The following is a 22,209-nucleotide window of genomic DNA, read 5'->3' on the forward strand; positions in this document are numbered from 1 at the left end:
ACCACTTAGCATTCTTCATCTTTGGATGAAGTAAGCCCCGTTATGCTGGAACCTGTGGTTTTGTGGTCTGGTACAACAGACCAGAGACAGGAATGAGGAAGTGGCTGCCGAGAGCATTGGAGACTGCCAGAGGCTGCGTGCTGTCCCCAGCGGCCCCCCCCTTCAGCCTCAGTTCAGTGCCCACAAACAGTGACTCAGGGCATCGTCTGGTCCAGGACTGGGCAGCCCATGCAGTCAGTCTTAATAGTCTCCATTAGAATTTACCCTTTTTCTGGTCTGTTTTGTGTGGGAAACTACTTTACTTTGATTAACTTTTGAGTGTCATTTTTGCAACTTTTCTTCCTGTTTTAGTGATATTTTCCCTTTATTTTGGAGGCTGTGATGTAGAGAAGAAAACTTAGACAATGAAGGCTTATTTAGACCCAGTTTCTAACTTTTTAAAACCTCTTAAGAAAGTAGGCCATCAACAGTGAAGCAAGCTGGGTGAGCTATAGACCTGAAGCTCTCGTTAACCACTCGTTGTCTTTATTTAGATTGAAATTGGAGATAAATTGAGAGGATTATTGGTTTTGTGTTCTTTTGTCTTTTCGACCCTGGGCTGATAGAAAGTTGGCCTTTGAGTAAGGCAGGCTTTTGTTCCCTGTGAATGAAGTGCGAGGAAGCTAAATACAGAAAGGAAGGTGTCCCTGGCCCCCAGGCTGGTGTCCCCACACATAGAGGGCCAGGGTGGCCTTGGAGGAGTGAAGACGTAAGGGATGGGGAGTGGTTACGGGGCAGAAGCAGTGGTTGTATTAATCCATGTGGCCCAGAGTGTGAAGGAGCATGGGCTCACGGCAGCAGTAGGCTGCCGTGGTTGGAAAGCCTGGTCAGTCTTGGCCTGGGGGGGTTCCCTCACACTTATGAAATCACAGATCTTGTCCAAAAGCCACCAACCTAGACCCCAGCCATCCCCATGTTGACCTGAATGCAGTAAGGGCTTCACAGAGATTTGCTGAAGTAACTGTGTTGAGGACTCTGGTGACTTTTGTTGGGATCTGGGTCTTGGGGTCTTCATTTTTGATTCTCGGGGCACTTGAGCTCGGTTTGCTGTGACCTCTCCAAGCAGGTTAACAATTCCTTCCTCTTGGACGAGATTGCCTCATAGCTGAGCTCCTCTTAAACTGTCGTGGTTCTAGCATTTTTATAGATTAGTTTGTAATCCAGGTCAAGTTTAAAAAAGATAATCAAATCATCTAAAGCATATTTTAAGAGCAAATTAAATTACAGGAAGTGAGAGGTGCACCCCAAAACTTTACAAGAGGAACTCTATGGAGAGAGAATGTGTGTTCTTGGCTGGTGAAATGAACCTCTTTCTTGCTTCTGACCCATGTGCATTATACTCATCGTGGTCTGCCATCTTTAACATCCCTACTGTGGAATGGGACGGGGAAGAGGGCATGTGTGTGGCTTGGATTAGTGTGTAGACCCCAGTGTTGGGCAGCATTAGTGTTGGCAGCATGGTTGATGACCGTAACCCTGGTTTTTCCAGAGGGGGACCGATGTCCTGAGGAGGTGAAGAAGCAGCTGCTGTCGCTCTCTGAAGAGATGATGGATCTAAGCAAGCATCTTTCCCATCCTTGGAGACCCTGCGGCGAGCCACAGAGGCAGGTCCTTTCTTACCGGTCTGTCTTGTTCTTTGGGTTGGGTGTGTGTGCTGCGGACATGGGGAGATGGTCTCTTTCCAAGGGTGCTGGGAAGGAAAGATGATCTGCCCGAGAGTTTGCTTACCACGCTCTGATTGGTGAGGAAATGAGAGATTGTCATCTCCTTGGATACGTCTCTGATCAGAGAGGGTAAAGAAGGCCACCCTGTTCTGTAGGACTTCTGTGGGTGTGCTAGGAAAGCGTATCAAGCAGTCATGTCTTGGCATCTGGTTTCATTATTTAATTATGGTTATTACTGGCAGCTAGGTGGTGCTGGACCCGGACCAGGAAGACCTGAGTTCGAATCCAGCCTCATACCCATACCAGCTGTGTGACCCTGGACAAATCACCACACTTCTGTCTGCCTCAGTTTCCTCCATTATAATAGCATCTGCTCTTAGGGTCGTTGTGAGGGTAAAATGAGATGTTTGTAAAGCTTTTTGCAGACTTCTTTTTTTTTAAAAGAGAAAATACATTTTTCTTTTATTTTTTTCCCTCAATTATATGTAAACACAATTTTTTGAACATTTTTTTTGAGTTCCATATTCCCTCCCTTCTTCCTCCCCTTCCCCCTCCTTGAAAAGGCAAGCAATTTGATATAGATTATATATATAAAGTCATGCAAAACATTTCCACTCTGCAAACTTCAATGTACCGTAGAAGTGCTAAGTATTATTACTCAGAAACATGGGCTCTTTACAGCACTTACATCTCAAATTCATCATGTTGCAGAATGAACTCTTCCTCTTCCTTCTCAAACTCCCCCATCTTCCCAGCACACCTGTTTCTGTTGAGAGCCAGCCACCTTATCATATCCCATCAGGCTGCACTCCTCTGGACTTCCTTGTGTTCCAGAAACTCCCTCACCCCCAGTCACTCCTTCCTGCTCAGGGGCCTGCCCTTTCCTCACCCAGTGTGGCCATCTCTTCATTCCAGCCTGCCTGTGACACCCTTCTGGACCTCCTCATGCCCCCGTGCTAGCTACCCTTTCCCCCCTGATTTTTAGCTTCTTTTCCTGTGGTCTCTTATTCCCCATTGGATTGTGAGCTCCTCTAGGCCGGAGACCATCTCGCCTTGTTTGTTCTCATAAATTTGGAGCAAATAGCTAGAAAAGTAACTAAGTAAAACAGGATACAGCAGCTCTTCTCTTGTTTTGCTGATAGAAGTTAGTTAAGTAGAACAAAAGATTCCACAAAATTGAAACAACTGCTCAAAGTAACTGAGTAAAATGGGGTGCAGCTGGTCTTTTGTTTTGCTGATGGAAGTTAGTAAGTAGGACAAAGGTTAAGCTTTGCTTAATAGACTCATGAATACTAACTTCTCCACCATTTTCTGAACATGCGATGTATGTAAAAGGAGGGAGGACATGCCAAGGAGTACATGTGTAATAGGCGTACCGGAAAGTTGTACACTCCAGAGTACTCAGCCAGTGAGGAAACAGAGGAGAGACTTTGCGGCTGGGAATAGAGATAAACAGTGACCTCCTGCTTTGGTACAGTGTGTCCTAGTGCATAGGACACCCGCGGGTGCAGCTGCATAATGAACTGGGCTTCTAACTTCATCCCTCCTGAGTCACGCCTGGCACAGAAGTACTTAGTAAATGTTCATTGCCTGACTGAGGGCCCCACCATTCTTCTGGCTGCTTATGTGCAGCCTTGCTGTTGAGTGGGATTGAGACTACTTACCTAAATAAAAATTCAGAGGTTTCTCTCAGTAGAAATAGAAGTTTTATTTAGCAAGTCTCACGGGAGAATTGAGCATCACCTACCCAGGGCCGACTGGAGTAGGGAGGCAGGATACAAGCAGCAAGCAAGCAGTTATATACCCCTAGACAAAACAATTCTAAGAAAACCCTGCCCTCCCACCGTTTAACCTGAATCTCTTTATCCCCATTGGTTGAGGTAAGAGACCTAACATTCTACCCAGAAACTAAGAGATACATTTTACCCAAAACAAACTTGGAAGCTAGAAGATTGCCTTATTTGGCAAAGATAAGGCTGGGGTGGTGGTTACAAAACAAGGGAGGGGGTGGGCAACAGGTGTATGACCTGATCACATGATTTACAGGAAAACGAAACTTAGGCCCAGCTAATGCTAAAGCCTTAACTAAATTTTGGGGCATAGCTTCCATTTCATATGAGAAACTTTCACTTGTCCCACATAGTGTCGCCCTTGACTTTTCTCACCACGTTTACCCAGGCAGCTCCCCCATCTGCCCCTTGGTACGTCTTGGGCCTTTCTCAGAGAGATCCTTCTTTTTGTGCCCATAGAGTCATGGTGCTGTTGTGGACCCTCTTACCCCTCTTGCCTCATCTAGGCCATAGCTCCTTCTTTGGGGTCCTTGTCTGGAGTTTCTCTGTCCGCCGCCATCACCGAAAGGGTTTTCCTTAAGCTCAGCTCTGTTAGTTCTCTAATCAGACATTCCAGTGGTTCCCTATTCCTCTAGGATCAAATAGAAACTCCTGTCTTTAAAGTCCTTCCCAACAGTCCCCTCCTCCCTTTTATACCCCTTCACATGCTCTGTGGTCTTTTTTCTGTGTGTTGTTCCATCTCCTGCCTTTGTATGGGGTATCTGTCCTGCCATCTCCCACCTTTGTGCGGGGCACCTGTCCCGCCCTCTCCACCTTTGTACAGGGTGCCCGTCCCGCCCCTCCTGCCTTTGTGCGGGGCACCTGTTCCTGCGACCCAGATATTCTTCTTTCCTGCCTCCTCCACCTGTTAGAATCCCTGAAGGCAGAATAGATTAATGCTTGTGGGTGGCATCTTTGGTGACCGTGTGAGAAGAGAACATAGTCGATTCATTTCTGCTGAAGAATGAAAGACGATGCAGTCAGAATGCTTGTATTCTGTTGTTCTCTAATGAACCTGAGTCCTGCTCTTTACCTGCAGTGATCTGTGGATAGAGCATGGCCCTCAACCTGAGAGGAAGTTGGATGAGGAAATTGTCCTCTGAGCCTAGTTGCTCTCATTTTAGACAACATTCTTATGTACTTGGGGATCTTGTTTCCTGTCTCACAAAGTTTGAAGCAGCCAGTTTAAAGTAAGGGGGAGGAGTCCTAGCCCGAGACTCACCAGCTGACGTTTGACAGTCAGGGTGGAGAGAATTAGCCAGAAGCAGACCTCGTGACACAAAGGCATAAGGTACCAGTGCCTCTTAGAATGGGGACAAAGGGCTGCTTGTTTGTAAGCATCAGTGCATCATTGAGCATTTATCAGGCACCTATGATATGTGTGGTATTGGGGATATAGAGGCAAAGATGTAATCATCTCTCTGTTCTAGTTGCTTGTATCCCCTTGGGGGAATTTGCACGTCTCGGTATACACAAAATAAAATGCTGTGCTTTGAGGAGCGGAGGAGGAAAAGATGGGCATTTGTGAGAGGCCAGCAGATACTCCCTGCCCAAGGTGCTCCGAGCAGCCTTCAAGGAGAACAGGGATTGGGGGGGGTAGAAGCATGAGGGGCAGCATTGCAGCCACTCTGAACAGCCTGGCAGAGGTGCTGGGGTGGGATTGGGGCCTTTCACATCTCCTGTCTTCAGTCAGAGCGCTGGCCTGCCCAGGCAGGAAGGGGGCCTTGCTGACCCTCAGCTGGCTCATCGGTGCCCCATCGGAATCGTGTGGTTCTGTATTCGTGAAAATGATAGGATTCTTAGGAAAAACAAAGTTCTGTCCCAGTTGTGCTGGTCTTTGGACAACCAGAGAGTCTGTCCTGGATGCATATCCCAAACTTTCCTAGAGATCTGAGCTCTGCTGACGCAGCCAGCTGTCAGTCACTTATAAAGCTCTGCCCCAGGTTGTGTGGGAGGGGCCTGTGTCCTCTTCTCCATGCCGACGTCCAGTTTTTTGTCCATCCTTTCAGAAGCGTGCTCTTGTTGGTGTCATTGGTGACGAGAGAACTTGGCAGAAAGTCTGGGGTACTCTTTGTGGTCTTTGAGTTGGTGCCTTGCGTCTTTGTGGAAGCAGATGGGGGATGGAGAGAGCTTTGAGGCCCCACTGTTAGCACAGAGCGTTGATAGTGGCGGTGCAGTTAATCGTGTGCCGTTTCTCTCCCTCTCCTGCTCTTTGCTCTTTAGAGTTACCGAGTTACTGAAGAGCCTTTCAGAAGACCTGGGGGCATTGAGGACTGCACTGCTTGGGGCTCCCACCTTGGAGAGACCCCTCACGGACCCCCCGTCGGACGATGGCCCTGCATCTGAGGAGGAGCCGGGAAGATTTGGAGATGGGCCACAGGCCGTATCAGAACATGGCGGGCAGGACGCAAATGGTAGTGACTTCATTGAATGTGGAGGAGGAACTAGGATGGACGATGCAGCGGACCTGACCACGGGTGGGTCTGAAGGTGGAAGAGAGGATCAGAGACCCCAAGAAACCGGGGAAAGGGTTTGCTTGATGTCGCTGGATGTGACTGAGTATGAGCTTCAGATGATGGAGCAGCAGGCGCGGGAAGAAGCGAGTGAAGCCACGCACGTGTCTGACCAGGTACTTCCTAGCGCCGTCTTTGAGGTCAGCTTGCGCGGCCCTCCACAGAAATCCTCGTGGATGTCACCAGCTGGCATCCTATGTGTTAGAGGAGAACAGGAGAAAACCCCATGCAGGTTAGTGACTGACTCGGTGCAGGCTGCAGGTCTCCGCCTTTGGCCAGCTCCCCCCGGCCTCTCCCCAGATGGGCACTTTGTGTCTGCACACAGGCAGCGTGGTGATGGGCCGTGCTCCTTTTCTCTCCCACTTTGTGTAAGTGTCTGCTCACCCCAATATAAGTGAGCCCTGGCGAGGCCAGGCTGTCTGTCTTCTCGGGGTCCTGCTTTGGCCTCTGATGATTACCCTGGATCTCCGTGCCTGCAGAGGGCTTTTTGGTGTTTCTCTTGACCCTGGTGTCTGTATTTCACAGTTGCTTGTCCCCCTCTGGTCTTTTCCTCAGGAGTGTCCCTGAGCAGAAGGGCTGGGCTGAGGTGGGCCATAGGGCCCCATCAGCCACTCAGACAGGCCGAGGCTTCCCTGGCCTTCACGGCCAGTTTACTTACTGCACTTACCACGACAACATCACCCAAAGGTGGAGAGGTTCTTTGTCTTAGCCCCAGGAGACTTCTGCTCACACTAATGTCGGCTTTTCTTAAGCTTCAGAGACTATGTTCTGAGTTCATCGTCCCCCTGAAAGCATGCATGATGGTCATAATTTTGTCTTATTGTAATTGCTGCCTAGCCTTTTCCTTCTACTCAAGGAATTTCAGTTTCTAGGTAATTTGCATGATGAGATTTTTTTTGCCTCTAGAGCTGGGAGGGGCCTCAGAGGTCATCATATCCACCTTGCCCCTCCAATTTTATAGATGAGAAATTGAGGTCCAGTGAGTAGCAGGGTCAGGATTTGAGCTCAGGTCTTTAGACTCCAAATCCATTACTGTTCAGGCCCCAAAAAAGTACATTTAGCCTCAGGCTCTGAGTTGGTTTACTCTCTTTTTTTACCCATATCTGAGGCAGACAATTCACAGTTGCTGGTGGCTGGGGCCCTTTGTGTTTGGGAGCTTGCATTCTATCAGGGCAGAGGCTGGTCTTAATTTATTTTTTTTTTAAATTTTTTTATTTTTTATTTTTAGGCAATTGGGGCTAAGTGACTTGCCCAAGGTCACACAGCTAGTAAGTGTCAAGTGTTTGATCTGAGACCGGATTTGAACTCAGGTCCTCTTGACTTCAGGGCCAGTGCTCTATCCACTGCGCCACCTGGCTGCCCCAGAGGCTGGTCTTAGTCTGGGATTCATGGGAGATTTTAGGGGTCTATGAACTTGGATGGAAAAAAATTACATCCTTGTTTCCATTAGCTGCCAATGGAAACTTAGCATTTCCTTCATTACTCTAAGAGAGGGTCCCTAGGCCTCCCTGGCCTCCCAAAGGGGTCTGTGGCACAAATAGGTGAAGAACCCTTGAACGTGGGTGTGCACATGTGTGCGCCTCAAGGGCATATCCTCTTTTACATCATTAGAAGGAAATTGGCAGGCTTTGGCAATTGTTATGAGCAGAAGGCATTTTAAGTGTCAAACAATTAGCTTAAAGGTGTGGAGAATACAATGTCCTGCCAAACTGATTGCTTCTTGATGAGGAAAAACCATCCTTCTCAGTAGAAGGAATGGTAGCCTTTCTGGCTTTCCTCTCATACATGGGTTAGGATCAAAATCTTACCGCTTTGTATTTTCTACTTGCCTTCAAAATTACTTTGTGTTTGCTTTGTATGTGTTGTGAATATCCTTGCCTGTATACCCCAGGTTTATTCAGTCAGTGAACATTTATTGAGCTTTTAGCACTGGGGATACAAGAAGAGGCAGAAGACAAGGTCCTCCCCTTGGGAAGCTCAGGGTGTAAGGAGGGGGGCATCAAGCAGCCTATGAACAAGGACACGCAGAATAAAGAGGGAAAGACGTTTGTGGGCGATTTATGGTTTATGGGAAAAATGGGTGAGGAGCCTCACTGTAGCTCCTGGGAAGTGAACCCTTGTCTTTCTGGCTGAGCCGCAACCAGGCAGCAGGCCTTCGTACGGGGGTCACAAGACAGCTTTATGATGCCAAAGCTATCAAGCTGGTCTTGTGCAAATGACCGCTGCAGCTTAGAGCGTGGAAACAGGTTGGCTTTCTGCCTCTGTGTCATCCGTGAGCAGCAGCCGGGCCTGGACAGAGCTAGTCTGAAGATCAGAAAGGATGGCGCCATGGCCTGGCTTTGGGGTCCGGGGCAGGTTGCTAACTCTTCAGTTCCTTCACAGTGTTCTTGGCAGGGTTCTCAGACTGGAGGGGGCTGAGCTGCTGTCAGCCCCGCTCGGGCGAGGGACTTTGGTCAGATGGGTCTTCCCCTGTCAGTGACATCCCTCATTCAGATCCATTCCTATCAGTGGCACATAGTAGGTGCTTAACGTGTGTTTATTGAATGAAGGAGTCAGTTCCTAATCATTCCTGTGACACTGGGTTAAGTACTGATGTTAAGGCACAAGACTCTCTGTAAACCTTTTTTTGATAAGTGGAGTCAGCGGTGAATGAGTTCTGGGTCTGTGGTGGGGCACAGTGGAGAGAGCACGGGCCTGGAATCAGGAGGCCTCAGATGTGCACTAGCTATGTGACCCTGGGCAAGTCACTTAACCCTGATTGCCCCCCAAAACAAAACAAAACAAAACAAATAGTAAATGGGTTTTGTAGGAGAAAAGAAAGAATGCTAGAAATTCAAATCAAACAATCGTTTATTTATGTTTTTCCCCCAGGACCTAATTTCCGTGATGGATGCTCATGATCTTTCTTATGTCATTGAAAGTGATGAAGATCTGGAAATGCAGATGCTTAAAGTATGTTTTTGGTTCTGATGTTGTAGTAGAAAAGTAAATGGGTGTTGTTGTGAAGGGTATTTGATGACACAGACAGGATTACCTCTAAGAGACTCCTGAAAGGAGACCAGCCCATTAAGGTAGCTGGCATAGGAGAAGTCTTATCTCATTTCATCTGTGTTCTTAATTCCAATATTTTCATCCAAATTTTGTCTTTCTTTGAGGTAGTGACTTATTTTAAAAAAATGAATTGGAGCCCTCAACATTTCTGCCAAGTTTCGTCAAAAGTAAAGTTTAGTCTTAGAAGACAAAATGTATTTTAACTCCCTTCTCAGGGATTTTTATGTTATGTATTAATCATAGTTGGAAACCATTCCTTCTTTGTGGCTCTGAAGCCTGTGATTTGAGGGCAGCCTCTAGACTCCTTGGGATCAGGGCTGGCTCATGCACCATCTTGGAACAGCCTCCCGTTGATGTGGGGATAAAAATGAGGTGGCCACGGGGGGTGGTTTGCTTTGTCTTTTTCAGTCATTAGAAGACTTGGACTGTGACAAGTTGAAGCAGAATGTGCCAGAAACAGAAGGCAAGGCTGGGGTTGCTGCCGATGAGGGGGACGAGGAAGCTATTGAAGAAGAGGAAGATGAATGGGGTAAAGGAGAATGGGGTTGTCACTATTGATATCTGCTCTAGATTGTGTGTGTGTGTGTGTGTGTGTGTGTGTGTGTGTGTGTGTGTGTGTGTAGAAGACAGGCCTCCATACTTGAGTCTTCTCTTGTGGTCTGAGGGGTGGATAGAAGGCTCTCCTGATGTAAAATTTAGTCAGCCTACATTAAGGAGAACTTTTTTTTTTAAAGGTGAGTGATGGGGAGCACATAAGAAATCACCTTCTGTAGTGCTTGTAGGGTTGGCCCCTGCCTTCCGCAGTACCTTGTGAGCCAGGCAGTACTGATATTATCTCTGTTTTAGGGATAGGGTACAAGGACACCTGCATTCCAGCCTGGAGTTGGAACCTCAGCCTGTATTCCAAGTCCTTCTCCAAGGCCATTAAGAGAGTGTGGTGATCCAGGAATGACCCAGCATTCTGTCTAACGTCCTTGACTTCCTGATCTCAGGCAAAGGAAAGGTTTCATGCCCATTTCCCAGACATACCGGATGTGTTGTAAAGAGGGAGTGAGGGAGTTTTTGCTTTCCAGGACTTTGTGACTGGATGGAATGGAGCGAGAGCTCGTTTTCACACTAGACGTATGGGAAGCAGGAGACTGGCCCCACTGTCCTGGAGCTGGCCTTGACTCCCAGCTCTGCCCCTTTCCCTGTGCGTGGCCTGGGGCTGGCTGCTTCCCCTTTCTGGGACCCTGCTCCTTCATCTGTAAAGGAATTGCACTAGGTATTTCTCAGGTCTGTGGCAGCTTTAACATCTTGGGATTCTCATTGGGAGGCCTTCCCTAATTCAGTTTGGTGGGCTGATTGTGCACGTGAGCTGAGGGGGTAGGGGGATGAAATCCATGGGGTCCATTAGATTCTGTTTTCCTGTATGAGACATGCAGTGCTTGGTTAGAGCCCTGTGCGGGATACCCATGCCGGCCTGGCCCTCTCTGAGTGAGAGTGGGGCATCTTGCTTGGAGTGTGCTAAATGAAACCAAAGTTGAAGCAGCAGCTCCCACAGGTTCTGCTTGCCTCTTTGCAGGCCTGGCTGTGAACCAGGCCTCTGGAAGTGCCTGTTGATTCTTGGGTCACCTGGCAAAATGTGTGTCTGCTCTGGGCATCCAGCGAGTCCCACAGTATTGTCCTGACCTCAAGGAACATCTTGTTGAGTTGGGTGACGAGCCACCCAGAGGGAAGGGTAGAGCAGCCCCTTCTTTGGTGTGAGGCCCCTCTTTGCTTCGTGCCTTGGCATCCATCTGAGCTCTCTGGGCCCTGGCTTCTTCCTGTACTAAAATGGAGGGATTGTCCCAGCTCGTTACCTAGTGGGAGGAGGGAGATGGCAAGTGGGAACAAATTTGAGGAGTGGGGGAGCGTCACTGAGTGCAAGCATAAGCCTGGACCTGTGCCAGACGCTGGGCCATCGTTTGGGTTTGCAGAGGGGCGGCAAGGAAGCCTGGAGGGTTTGGCCAGTGTGGGGTCAGAGGTGGTTGGAGGTCTCCAGTGGGACTGAGGAAGGCTGAGGGGAATACTGAAACTGCAGCAGAAGGGTTGTGGTGGGGGGCGGGGCAGCAGGAAAGAAGCCTGGAGAGTGGACGAGCCTGTGGGACATTGTGACTTTGAGCTGAAGGCATTGGCGAGCGGCTGAAGAGTTTGGGTCAGAGTCATGTGATCCGAACAGCATCTGATGACATCATCTGGCTGCCACTTGGGGAGGGTGTAAAGTCTGGAGGGAAGGGGGATTTGAAGCAGGGAGAATGGATTTTTCTTTCCTTTTTAAAAAAAGAATAAAAGTTACATTTCCTTCTCTTACCTTAAAATATTCTTCTGTTTGTACTTAAATTCAAATATTTTGTTTTAAGACCCTTCGCTACCGACACCTACTGCAGAGCAAATCGTTTGCCTAAAGACCTACTTTGGCCATTCCAACTTTAAACCGTGAGTATGTTGTTACTTAACTAAATGACTTACTTTTTTCTTAATGAGGAAAACTGCAGAGAGAAAACCTTAATCATGGTTATAAAGCCATAATGTGTCTCATTTCCTAGGGCTGCCTCCCTACCAGTGATGTTTTCTGGCGTAGTTGGATTTCAGGAATTTCGGTTATTGCTAATAAGAAGATAGCGCATTCACAGATACTAATTTGAATAGAGAAATAATTGCAGTTACCTTTTAAGTTCAACAAATGTCTATTGAGTGTCTGCTGCTGAGGCAGCTTGGAGTAGTGGTGATCTCACTGGGCTTAGAGTCAGGAAGACCTGAGTTCAAATTCACTTCAGACACTTGCTAGCCATATGATAAACCTGGCCAACTTACTTTACCCCCATGGGCCTTAGTTTCCCTCTTCTGTAAATTGAGGGCATTGGATTTGATGGGTCCAGCTCTGAACCTAATATTCTGTCATCCTCAGCCAGTAAACACCCCCCCCCAAACATGCACACACACACACACACACACACACACACACGTACGTCCCTGCCTGTGTGTGTGCATGTGCCTGTAGATGTAGGAGAGACAGCCTGCCGTTGGGGAGAATACACTAACTGTAGCCATCCTGTGGGAGAAGACCATGTGAGGGCTGGTCTTCGGGGTCTAGGGGCTCCATAGTGTGGGTCCTTGGAGTGAGGGCAGGTTAGAGAGTGGGGCCTGCTCCGTGCCTTTGGGCTCCAGGAGCAGCGGCTCTGCTTCGTTTAGCTTTGACCTTGTCTTTCCTGTCGGACTGCTCTTCCCATAGTGTGGAATGGCCTGTCACCTTAGAGCGCACTCAGAGGTTTCTTGTCAAATACATTCGTTTCATTGACTTTTCTCTGCTACTTAACTCCAAAATGCACTAAAGTTTCCCCTGCAGTTCGGTATCAAGTGCTCTGCTGGGCTAAATCTTTGCCTTTGGGGAGTGATCCCGAGGAGGCGACCCCTCCATGAAGTCTCTGGGGAGCAGATGGAGGCACTCCTGCTCCCCTCCAGTCAATTCTAACCTGTGCCTCAGGCTTCTCAGGCCTGCTTTAAGCTCCACTTCTTTTCTGTTGGACACCCAGTTGTCTTGAGTCAAATTTTTGCTCTGTGCTGATTAAATAAAAAGATGTTTCAATGAGGAAGTCTCCTGATGCTGAATCTTGCTTGGGTATAATTGCTCGGCTGAACAGACCGGCCATTGGTAGACAGCACCAGCGAGGGGCTTTGAAGACAGATGTGGGATGGATGGTGAGGAGTGACCTGGGCGGGCAGTGGGGTCCTGATGTTTCTTATCAGTTAATTAATGTCCGCTTTCCCCATTTCCCCCCTCCCCTCTTGCAAGGATGCAGTGGAAAGTGATCCATTCTGTTTTAGAAGAAAGAAGAGATAATCTCGTAGTTATGGCGACTGGTATGTCATGCTAAACAGTGTTTCTGTATTAAATATATGTGTGTGTGTGTGTGTGTGTGTGTGTGTGTGTGTGTGTGTGTATATGTATGTATATGTATATATATGTGTATTTTTTTTTTTGGCAAGGCAGTTGGGGTTAAGTCACTTGCCTAGAGTCACACAGCTAGTAAATGTTATGTGTCTGAGGTCAGATTTGAACTCAGGCCCTCTTCACTCCAGGGCTGGTGCTCTATCCACTGTGCCACCTAGCCACCCCTTAAATTTATATTTTTGGTTGAAACTGTAGTGTGATTAAGAGCTCCTTCCTTATTGAGTCTTTAGACTTGGATGCTCAGAAATAGACCATGGTGGCTGCTCTGAGGGATGGGGAATGGAAGGCCCACGTGCCTGTGAAGAGGCTCCCTTAGCCCTTGTGCAGGGAGTGCTAGATCTGGGGTTGGTGTCCTCATCTGTCTTGTTGTGGCCTTTTCACTGGAAGGGTACGGCAAGAGTTTGTGCTTCCAGTTCCCTCCCGTGTTTGTCGGCGGAATCGGCATCGTTGTCTCTCCTCTGATATCTCTGATGGAAGACCAGGTGCTTCAGCTCAAGTAAGTTGGAGGTCGGGGGTCAGTGGCCTTGTTTTACTGCCCTGCTGGAATTCTGCTTTCTTCAGGAATGAAGCATCTGGACAGAGGGAGTCGTCTTTCAAATCTGGGCTCTGGCTAGACCTTTCAGAAAGGCTATTCCTCTCTATTTATGGTAGCATAATCGTACTAGTGTGGACAGGGTCTCTGTGCTTCCCCAGGCCCTGCATCTTAGGGCATCTTTAAGGAACATCTGGTCATCGCATCTGTCCTAGTCATGTGTCAAATGCGTTGTAAGAACTGTATGTGTTAGGTTTTCTTCTTTCTCATTGGCCTTTTCCTCTGTATTTTAGTTGAATAGAGAATGAGTGTTCACTGTAGGAAGTTTTTGAAAGAGGAAAATATCATCCTGGTTAAGTGGCTCTGTGTTCTTTCTGTCAAAGTCCTTCTGAAGAGAATGCACGTTTGTGTTCCTTTGTGTCTTCATGGACGTAGCAGGGAACAGAGGTAGTCAGAACCAGGAAAGGCGTAGAAGAGGGCATCTGCCATCTTGTTCTGGGCCTTCCCCTTGGGTGGCTTGGGAATAGGATTGTGGGGTTTCAGGAAGCATTGCCGCACCCCTCTTGGGCTCCAGGCCTGGGACAAGGTGCTGCAGATGCCAAGTTGCCAAAGCAGCCCCTGCCTTCACAGATCATCTTTTCTGCTCTGCTAGACTGTCGCATATTTTTTAAAAGACTTATTTTTAGGTGAACTGTGACATTTTGAAATGTTTCATTTTAAGAATGCATTCTTTTTGAATGGTTATAATCACTCTTAATTAAGCACCCTCCTTCCCTACCCTTTTTGGTGTGTTGTGTAGCTCAGAGGACTTTTTTTGGGAAGGGGGTGTGAGGCTCAAGTGTAAGATAAAAAAACCCCCAGAACCAACCAGCCCCTTGCAAGCTGACATCTTGACCCCATCCCTTCCTTGAAAATGCTCTCTCAAAGGCCACCCCTGATGCCCAGCTGCTCAGTCCAGTGGCCTTTTCTCAGGCCTTGTCCTCCATGATGTTACTCTGGCCTTGGACGCTACTGACTGTCGGCTCCTCTCTCTTCCCTGGCCCTCGACGGTCCTTAGACGGCTTCGTGCTCTCACCGAGTCTTTTGCTGGGCCATGGCCTGTTTCCTCTTCTCTCTGAATGATGGCTCACCTTGTGAACTCACCTGCTTCCACATCATCCCTATGCATAGGACCCTGAGTTAGAACTCTAGCCCCAGCTTCTCTCCTGAGCCCCCATCCTCTCTGTCCTCTCAGCACTGCAATTGCTCCAGGTTCAAAGTGGAATGAAGCTTGTTGCCCCAATCCTGCCTCCCCTCCAAAGTTTCATTTCTCTGGAGTCTGACCATCTTCCAGGCCATCCAGGCCATCCTTGATCTTGCCTCTTCCTTCCCCCGGCGTCCAGAGGGCCCCTTTCCTCGGCTCCCTTCTTTCCGCTCACAGGGCTAAAATTCTTCTTGACTTTCTCTTCTTCCCTCCCTCCATCTATTGTAAAAGCTTAATGATTGATGCTTTTCTCCAGGTGACTCATCTCGGGAGTCCATTTTTCACACAACTGCCAAAATAACCTTTCCGAGCCATAGATCTGACCATAGGCCTCCCCTGACTACAGACTTTCTGGGGCTCCTGATCCCTTCTCTCATAAAATACAAATTCCTTACCTTGGCCTTTAGGCTTAGACGGCTTTACTCTCAGTGACTCATTCAGTCAATGGGTTGCAGCCACATGGGACTACTGGCATTTTCCTGTATCTCACCACCATTCCCTCTCCTGTCTCCATGCATGGAGCCAGGCTAGCCCCTTTCCTGGAATGTCTCCATCCTCTTTGCAGTTGCTGAGAATCCTTTTGTGTCTCCCAGCCGACTCGGGCCCCCTCTGCTGTGATCTCTTCCCTGACCCTCCCTTTTGCCCCTGATGGTTAGTATTCCGTCCCTCTGGAGAATGCCTTTTACTTTCTTAGCACTGTGCCTGTTGTGTGCCCGGTCTGGCGGGCACAGACTGTCTTCCTCTGTCTTGGTAGGCCCAGGACCTCTCTCAGTGATTGGTCCAGGAAAAGCCCATGGAGAGTGTCTGATTGAGAGTGCATGAGCAGTTCACAAGCCACGGGCTCCATGTTCTCTCTTGGGCGCCTCCAAAGGAAGGAGCCCCCTGAGAGCCTCCTTGAACAGCAATTCGGAATTTTCATCTTTCAGAATGTCCAATGTTAAAGCCTGTTTCCTTGGATCCGCTCAGTCAGAGAATATCATCAGTCGTGTTAAAGCGTAAGTAGCCCATTTTCTGTTACTAAGTTCTCTTGTTTGACAAACTTGGGCAGTGTGCATCCTGTGTTCCTGTACGATGGGAGCAGAATCTCTGAAACCTTTGAAGGGTCTGGTCTGTGGGAGTTGGGCTGCACTGATGGCCGTGCTTTGGTCATCCTGCAGTCCTCTGTGTCTCCCTCTCTTAGGAGGGCCTCTTTATGGTTCCCCTGTTTTCAGGCACAGGCCGAGCCCCTCTGGAGCTGGGGCTGGTATAGCGAGCCCTGGCTTGAACCTAGACCTTCCCTGAGGCCTTCTTGGCTTGGGAGCTGAGCTGTTGAAGCCTGGCAGCCTGTGGGGTGCCAGGGCACTGCCCTGCCATAGGGAGGTGCCAGCCTGGCATTGGGGTGGACCAAGAGCTCCTCAGGAAAGGACCATGGTGTCTCTGTGTGGTTTTCCTCATTAGTATGTTAGCACATCTCTGAATTCTTAAAGGTTTTGTTATTTACAGTATTTCTTCTCAAGACATCAGGCCAGCCTCATTCTATCGCACTCACAGAATACTGCCTGAGAAGGGATATCTGCAGACTTCTTGTCCAACGTGGGGTCCACTGACCTGTGCTCCCAGCCATTATGGGGATGCTGGTCATGAGTGATAGAGCCTTCCTGTCACTTGTGAAAAATTGGAGAAGTCCTCAGCAGGGGAGGGGGAAAACCAGGAGCTATAGCAGTGGCCCGAGGGCGTAGGGATTCTTAGATTCTCAGTGAGCTTTTTTGACAAGTAGCATCAAGAGTGAGGAATGCAGTTCCCAATAGTACCTTAATAAATCCAGCACGGTGATCACAGCAGATTCGGTGAGGCAAATGCTTTGGCTCGGCCTGCCAACTTCTCACTCTCCCCTCCTCTCTTCTGTCACAGGGGAGAGTACAGGGTTGTGTACATCACCCCAGAATTCTGCCTGGCCAGCTTGGACCTGCTGATGCGGCTCAACGCTGACCTGGGTAAGTGGCAGAGGTGGCGGCCTGTGCCTTGGCGGAGCTTTGGTGGCTCTGCCTCTCCCTGCATGTGGGACTCAGTGCCTCTGGGCCGAGGGGGTGAGGACTGTCCCGTTGGTAGTCCAGATGACAGCAATACTCAGGTAATAGTTCTCAGGTGTACCTCACATTGAAAACCAAAGGCTGACAGGCCCTCCGCATTTCTGAAAAGTGGATTCTTTGTGTGGACAAAGTTGTTCAAAAGCCGATGTGTCCGGAGGCTCCTTTTGAGCCTGCTGTTTTCTCTTTTTCCCCTTTTTTGGGGTATTTTAGGTCAAGTTTCCAACAAACCTTCTTGGTCAAGCCTCCCCCTTGTTAGTTTCCATACCTAAGTACGCTGATGATGGCAGGCAGGCAGATGCTACGTTCTCCAGACTTTATGAAAGTTCTCTCTGTTGAGAGACCAGGAAGTGGCAGGACCCTCAGGTGTTGGCTAGTTCAGCCTGCTCATTTTACAGATGAGGAAACTGAGGTTCAAGAGGCTGAGTAATTAGCCCGGGGCCATGCTGGCCACGAGCAGCAGAGGTACGGAGCAGTCCAGATGCAGATCTTGACATGCTTTTTCATCTTGCGGTCACTTGCCAGAGGAGTTCTAGATGCCAAGAGAGGTCTGCCCGGCAGGGCACATGGTCATGTGGCACTCGTGGGCTTGGAGGCCGATTGGGCGAGGGCTATTATTGTTCCCATTTTATAGATGAGAAAATGGAGCCAGAGAGACATTGGCTGCCCAGTTTGTACCAGGGCCCTGGTCATCCTTCACTCCTTCTACCCCATTTGCTGGCTCCTGGGTGGTTGATGGTTTTCTCGGTGTAACTTATCTCCTCACTCCAGTAGTTCAGAGCCTCACAAGATTTGTGATTTTGTCTGTGTTTTTGTTAGGTGATTGCTTTATGCACATGGCTAATAAGAGACCCTGGTATTTGTGCACTGAAAGCTCGTGAAACACTTTCACTAAGTTCTTAATGTCGAACAAGAGTGTAGCCCAGGAAAATTATTTTGGAAGTGTTCATGCCGTGAAAACGAACACATTCAGAACGTTCATGGGCATTGCTCTGACATTTCATTAGTTTACAATTTTAATAGTATCTTAAATTTTTGAAGTTCTCCCAAGTGTTGTAGAAGAAATAGCAAAAAAACTAAGTGTACAGAAACGTGTTAAGGTTGAGCCCGCGGAGGCTCTGGAGTCTTGTGTTGGGTGGCTGCGCCCCTGCCTGCGCAGCAGGGGGCTCTCCAGCGGGGCTCAGTCACCTGGCCATGTGTCTCCCCCCAGGGACGCTTCCTGTTTGTTTCTCAGACCCACCGGGTGCCTCTGGAGGAGGATGCCCTTGGGCCATGTGGTGGTGCCTGGTAGGGACTCCTGCCTCCCGCCAGCCTGTCCAAATAGTGGCAGCATCGCCATTGAGCGGGAATGTAAGGCCAGGATGGCGTGTGCAGAGCACAAAGGGATGAAAGCTGCGTCCTGGAGGAAGTGTCTCCTTTCATTTTCCTCTCCTCTGCAGCAGTGATTTGGCTTTATCTGAAGTGACTCAGGCTTGAACCGCATCTTTATTCTGACCGTAGCTTCGGGTCACTGGGACGCCGACCCTGCTTTTTGTTGGAATGGCTCAGTGAGCGTTGAGGCCTGGCCTGCTGCCTGTCAAGGTCTCCTTGTTGGTGAGTTTCTCCCTCTCCCTAGGGATCACTTTGATTGCTGTGGATGAGGCCCACTGCGTGTCGGAGTGGGGGCATGACTTCAGAAATTCGTTCCGAAGCTTGGGTTCCTTGAAGACCGCCCTGCCGATGGTGAGCACTCTCACCCTGACAGAGGAGAAAGGCCATTCCTGCCAAAGAACAGGAAGGGTGGATCTGGGTGGGGTGGGGATTAAGTTCTCTCTTGCCCTTAGTATTTCTCAGGAATTGTTGTCTTTGGTCACTGGGGAGTTTGGCCATTGAGCCAGATGGTGGTTGAACAGGGAGGCATACTGTGGATTTTAACTTCATCACAAGGGAGAAAGCCAGTTATTGGCCTGCAGTCAGCTGGGGGTGGGGCGGTGCTGGACTCAGTTCCCATGAAAGGCAAATAGGAAATGGGTCTTGAGTTGCAACGGGTGCAAAGTAGTTATTAATGATCTCTAAAGTGTCAGCTCTAATGCCCTCGCTCTTCTTGACCTCTCTGCTGACCTCCACTCTCTCCACTTACTCTCTGGGTTGGCATGACACTCACTACTGCCTGATGGCTCACCATTCAGAGCGTGCCTGTGGGTGGACCCTGCGGCTCTCTCCTGGCTCCTTCCCTTCTCTTTTCTCTTTTTCACTTTCTTTGTTGGGGCCCCCGCTCCACATTCCTCCCTCTGGCCTCCCCCGTGAGCTTCTACCTGGGTCCCATCTGTGTTCCCCCAGGTGCCTGTGCTGGCGCTGACGGCAACAGCGAGCTCCTCCATCCGAGCAGACATCGTGTATTGCCTCAACCTGCGCAACCCTCAGGTCACCTGCACCAGCTTTGACCGGCCCAACCTCTACCTGGAGGTCGGGCGGAAGACGGGCAATATCCTTCAAGATCTGGACAGGTTTCTTGTGAAAAAGACAGAGTGAGTAGCTCTTGGCTTGTTGGGTTCTGCAGGCGTGCTGGTAGACAGGCTCTTGTACCTTCTTACTTGGTCCTGCCCAGCCCCTCTGCAGAGCTGTCCCTGGCAAGAGGGGTGGGGCATGAAGCTGCTTGTCAGCGGGTCCTTGGGGGGTGCTGTGGAGCTGCGTGCCAGTCATGCCCTGACAGGAGGGGCGTCTCCTGGCTCTTGGTCCTTCCTGGCCACGACACTTCCTCAGGCATCAGCTTGGACTTTGTGGTGGTGGGCGTCGATGTCCTCTGTGATTCTGCTGGCTTCCCTTTGCATTGATTCCCATAAGTGTTTTCACTTTTCCGTCTGCCTCGGCATTTCTTATTTCTCAGAATGCAGTGATATTCCATTATGCAGTCAAGGGTCATCTGCCATGTTTCCAGTCCTTTATGACCACAAAAAATGCTGCTACAAAGATGTTGGTGGATATGGGGGCTTCCTTTTTTTTTTTTTTTTTTTTTAGCATTGACCCCTGTAGAATTTATGTCAAAATCAGGGAACATTTTACTCATTTTCTGTAGCCTCATTCCAAATCCCTTTGCAGAATAGCTGGCCACTCACAATTCCACCAACAGTGCATCAGTGTACCTGTCTCTTCATAGACTCTTCTCGTCTTGCTTTCTGTTCAGTTGTCCATTCTCATGTAGTCACCTCATTTCTGGTTCTTTCAGTCTTGGGATCACAGCCTAGCCGACTATTCAGTAGTTTCCATGGTGGCAAAGTAAAATGCTGCAGCCAGTGTTTGCTCGGTCCCCTTGTCCAAGCAAGGATGGCCTCCTCTGCTTCTGGGGTCTCCAAGCTGCACAGGCTGTGGTGGCAGTCAGTTATTTGCTTTGCTACCTTGTGTTGTAGGTTCCGTATTGCAGATTTCTTTCTTAAAGACCACACCTTAAACCCAAATCACTCTGGCTCTCCGTGATTGGCCAAGAGTAGGTTCCAGGCCAAGCCCCATTTGGTCATTGTTTGGGCCCTGATTGGCTCAGAGGGAATGTAGACAGCAGTTGTTCCTGTTTTGGCCAGAAACCCTGAGGATCTTCCCTTCTCAGATTATTATTTTTTTGGGGAGACTAGGTAAAAGAGGCCATTCTCTGCCTCATTTCTTACCTAGCCTTAATCAGTGATTGAGTGTTGCCTCAGTCAGACTGAGACCTGTTAAAGACCTTAGCTTAAAAAGGCCAGGGTCTCCCACTTCATCCAGGGCCCTCTCCAGTCATCCTGATCTATACCTGGCCACTGGGCCCAGATGGCTCCGGAGGAGAAAGTGAGGCTGGCGACTTTGCACTGCCCTGCCTCACTTAAATCCAGTTCACTCGCAAACCATGGCAACACCTCCTCTTGGGAGTGAAGCACAAATGACAACAAAGACAGCAAATTACCGACTTTACCGACTTGCCCTGGTGGCCAGAGTCCTCCGAATTGCCTGATTTCTGATACTAGGGGGGCCTTTTGCTCCTCTGGCTTCTTAGGAAGCTTCTGAGAAGGGGTCACTTCATGATTGAGCTGGGCTAGAGTCGGCCGTGGGCTAGGGGCTCTTCTCCACTGAGGAGAAAGGGTCTGAGCTTGCCATGGAACAGCGCTTGGAGGCCAGCGACCCACTGACTAATTCGTTCTGCAAAGCGTTCTTGATAGAGCCCAGAGTTAGGGCCAGAGGGACCTTGGAGAAGGGTCTACACTGCATTTTTGAGGTCAGAAAGGAGTGAGTGGTCCTGGATCAGCAGCGGCAAGCCACAGGCCTAGGGCTAGGGCCTTCTCATCTGGGACCTCTCCCTGCCTCTGGGCTCTCCTGCTCCTCTGGCTGCCTGCTCTTTGGACCGTCCCTGCAGTGAGAAAACCCAGAGCGGCACTTCTGTGACTTGGGTTAGCTTTGGTTCACGGTTGGGCAAGAACGGAGGCTGTCATTTCATTTATTTGGCTGAAGTGAAAGTTATTGGTGATGTGAATGGAAGTTCTTTGGTCTCCATTGCCAAGGAGTGACTTCGCTGTATCTGCTGTGGCTTCTTTTTAAATTGTAGTCCAGATGTCTTCTGGGGGTGGGTGGGTGTGTGTGTGTGTGTGTGTGTGTGTGTGTGTGTGTGTGTGTCTGTCCATCTGTCTGTCCCCATTAATGTATTTTTTTCTCCCTTTATTTCAGATCATCCCGGGAATTTGAAGGCCCCACTATCATCTATTGCCCTACCAGAAAGATCTCTGAACAAGTGACTGCAGAGCTGCGGAAGCTGAACTTGGCCTGTGGGACATACCACGCAGGCATGGGGATTAAGTCGAGGCGAGAGATCCATCACCAATTCATGCATGATGAAATCCAGGTGCGTGGGCCTTGTACTGTTCCTCAGGGAAGCGTAACACACAGGTCCTCTGGTCGCTTGAGCTGCAGCTGACCTCGTCCTTTCCCATCATCTCCAGTGTTTGAGTGAGGCTTTTTACTAATTCCGATGTGGTTTAGCTAGGAAGTAGTGCTCGGTGAGAAACCTGGGAATGGGTTTGGCACATTCTTGGACTGGCCCGTGGCCTCTGGTCAGTCTGCTCATTGCTGCCGCCTTTCTGCCTGGAGCGTTTCGGAGAGGAGGGAGAGGCACAGACCCTTGTCTGAGGAGGCTTGCCCTCTGTGTCGCCCCCTGCCCTGCTGGAGTTCAGCCCACCACGCTGGCTCCTGTCTTCCATGCCTCTGTCTGCCCCAGGCCTGACAAAGGACTAAGCCATTCTGAGAAGGAGCTCTCGGGCCAGGGCTTTAGAATGGGCTGGCTTGGCTCTTAGGGCTTCCTTCC

At 49.3% G+C, this 22,209-nt stretch overlaps 1 protein-coding gene across 8 annotated transcripts in view; it reads left to right on the forward strand.

The window, feature by feature from the left end:
- Positions 1-22,209, forward strand: part of WRN (WRN RecQ like helicase) — an 89,490-nt gene that overhangs the window by 33,136 nt on the left and 34,145 nt on the right. For all 8 annotated transcript variants that reach the window (XM_021008293.2, XM_078148663.1, XM_021008295.2 and 5 more), the window contains 12 exons: positions 1,529-1,643; positions 5,756-6,161; positions 8,917-8,997; positions 9,505-9,625; positions 11,478-11,553; positions 12,911-12,978; positions 13,457-13,565; positions 15,771-15,839; positions 16,735-16,817; positions 18,526-18,632; positions 19,230-19,417; positions 21,576-21,750. In XM_021008293.2, the coding sequence (XP_020863952.1) occupies positions 1,529-1,643; positions 5,756-6,161; positions 8,917-8,997; positions 9,505-9,625; positions 11,478-11,553; positions 12,911-12,978; positions 13,457-13,565; positions 15,771-15,839; positions 16,735-16,817; positions 18,526-18,632; positions 19,230-19,417; positions 21,576-21,750 (1,598 nt within the window). The remainder of the gene's footprint in view (positions 1-1,528; positions 1,644-5,755; positions 6,162-8,916; positions 8,998-9,504; positions 9,626-11,477; positions 11,554-12,910; positions 12,979-13,456; positions 13,566-15,770; positions 15,840-16,734; positions 16,818-18,525; positions 18,633-19,229; positions 19,418-21,575; positions 21,751-22,209) is intronic.

Source organism: Phascolarctos cinereus, unplaced genomic scaffold, assembly GCF_003287225.1.
Source record: "Phascolarctos cinereus isolate Bilbo 61053 unplaced genomic scaffold, phaCin_HiC Scaffold_9;HRSCAF=440, whole genome shotgun sequence".
Taxonomy (NCBI): Eukaryota; Metazoa; Chordata; class Mammalia; order Diprotodontia; family Phascolarctidae; genus Phascolarctos; species Phascolarctos cinereus.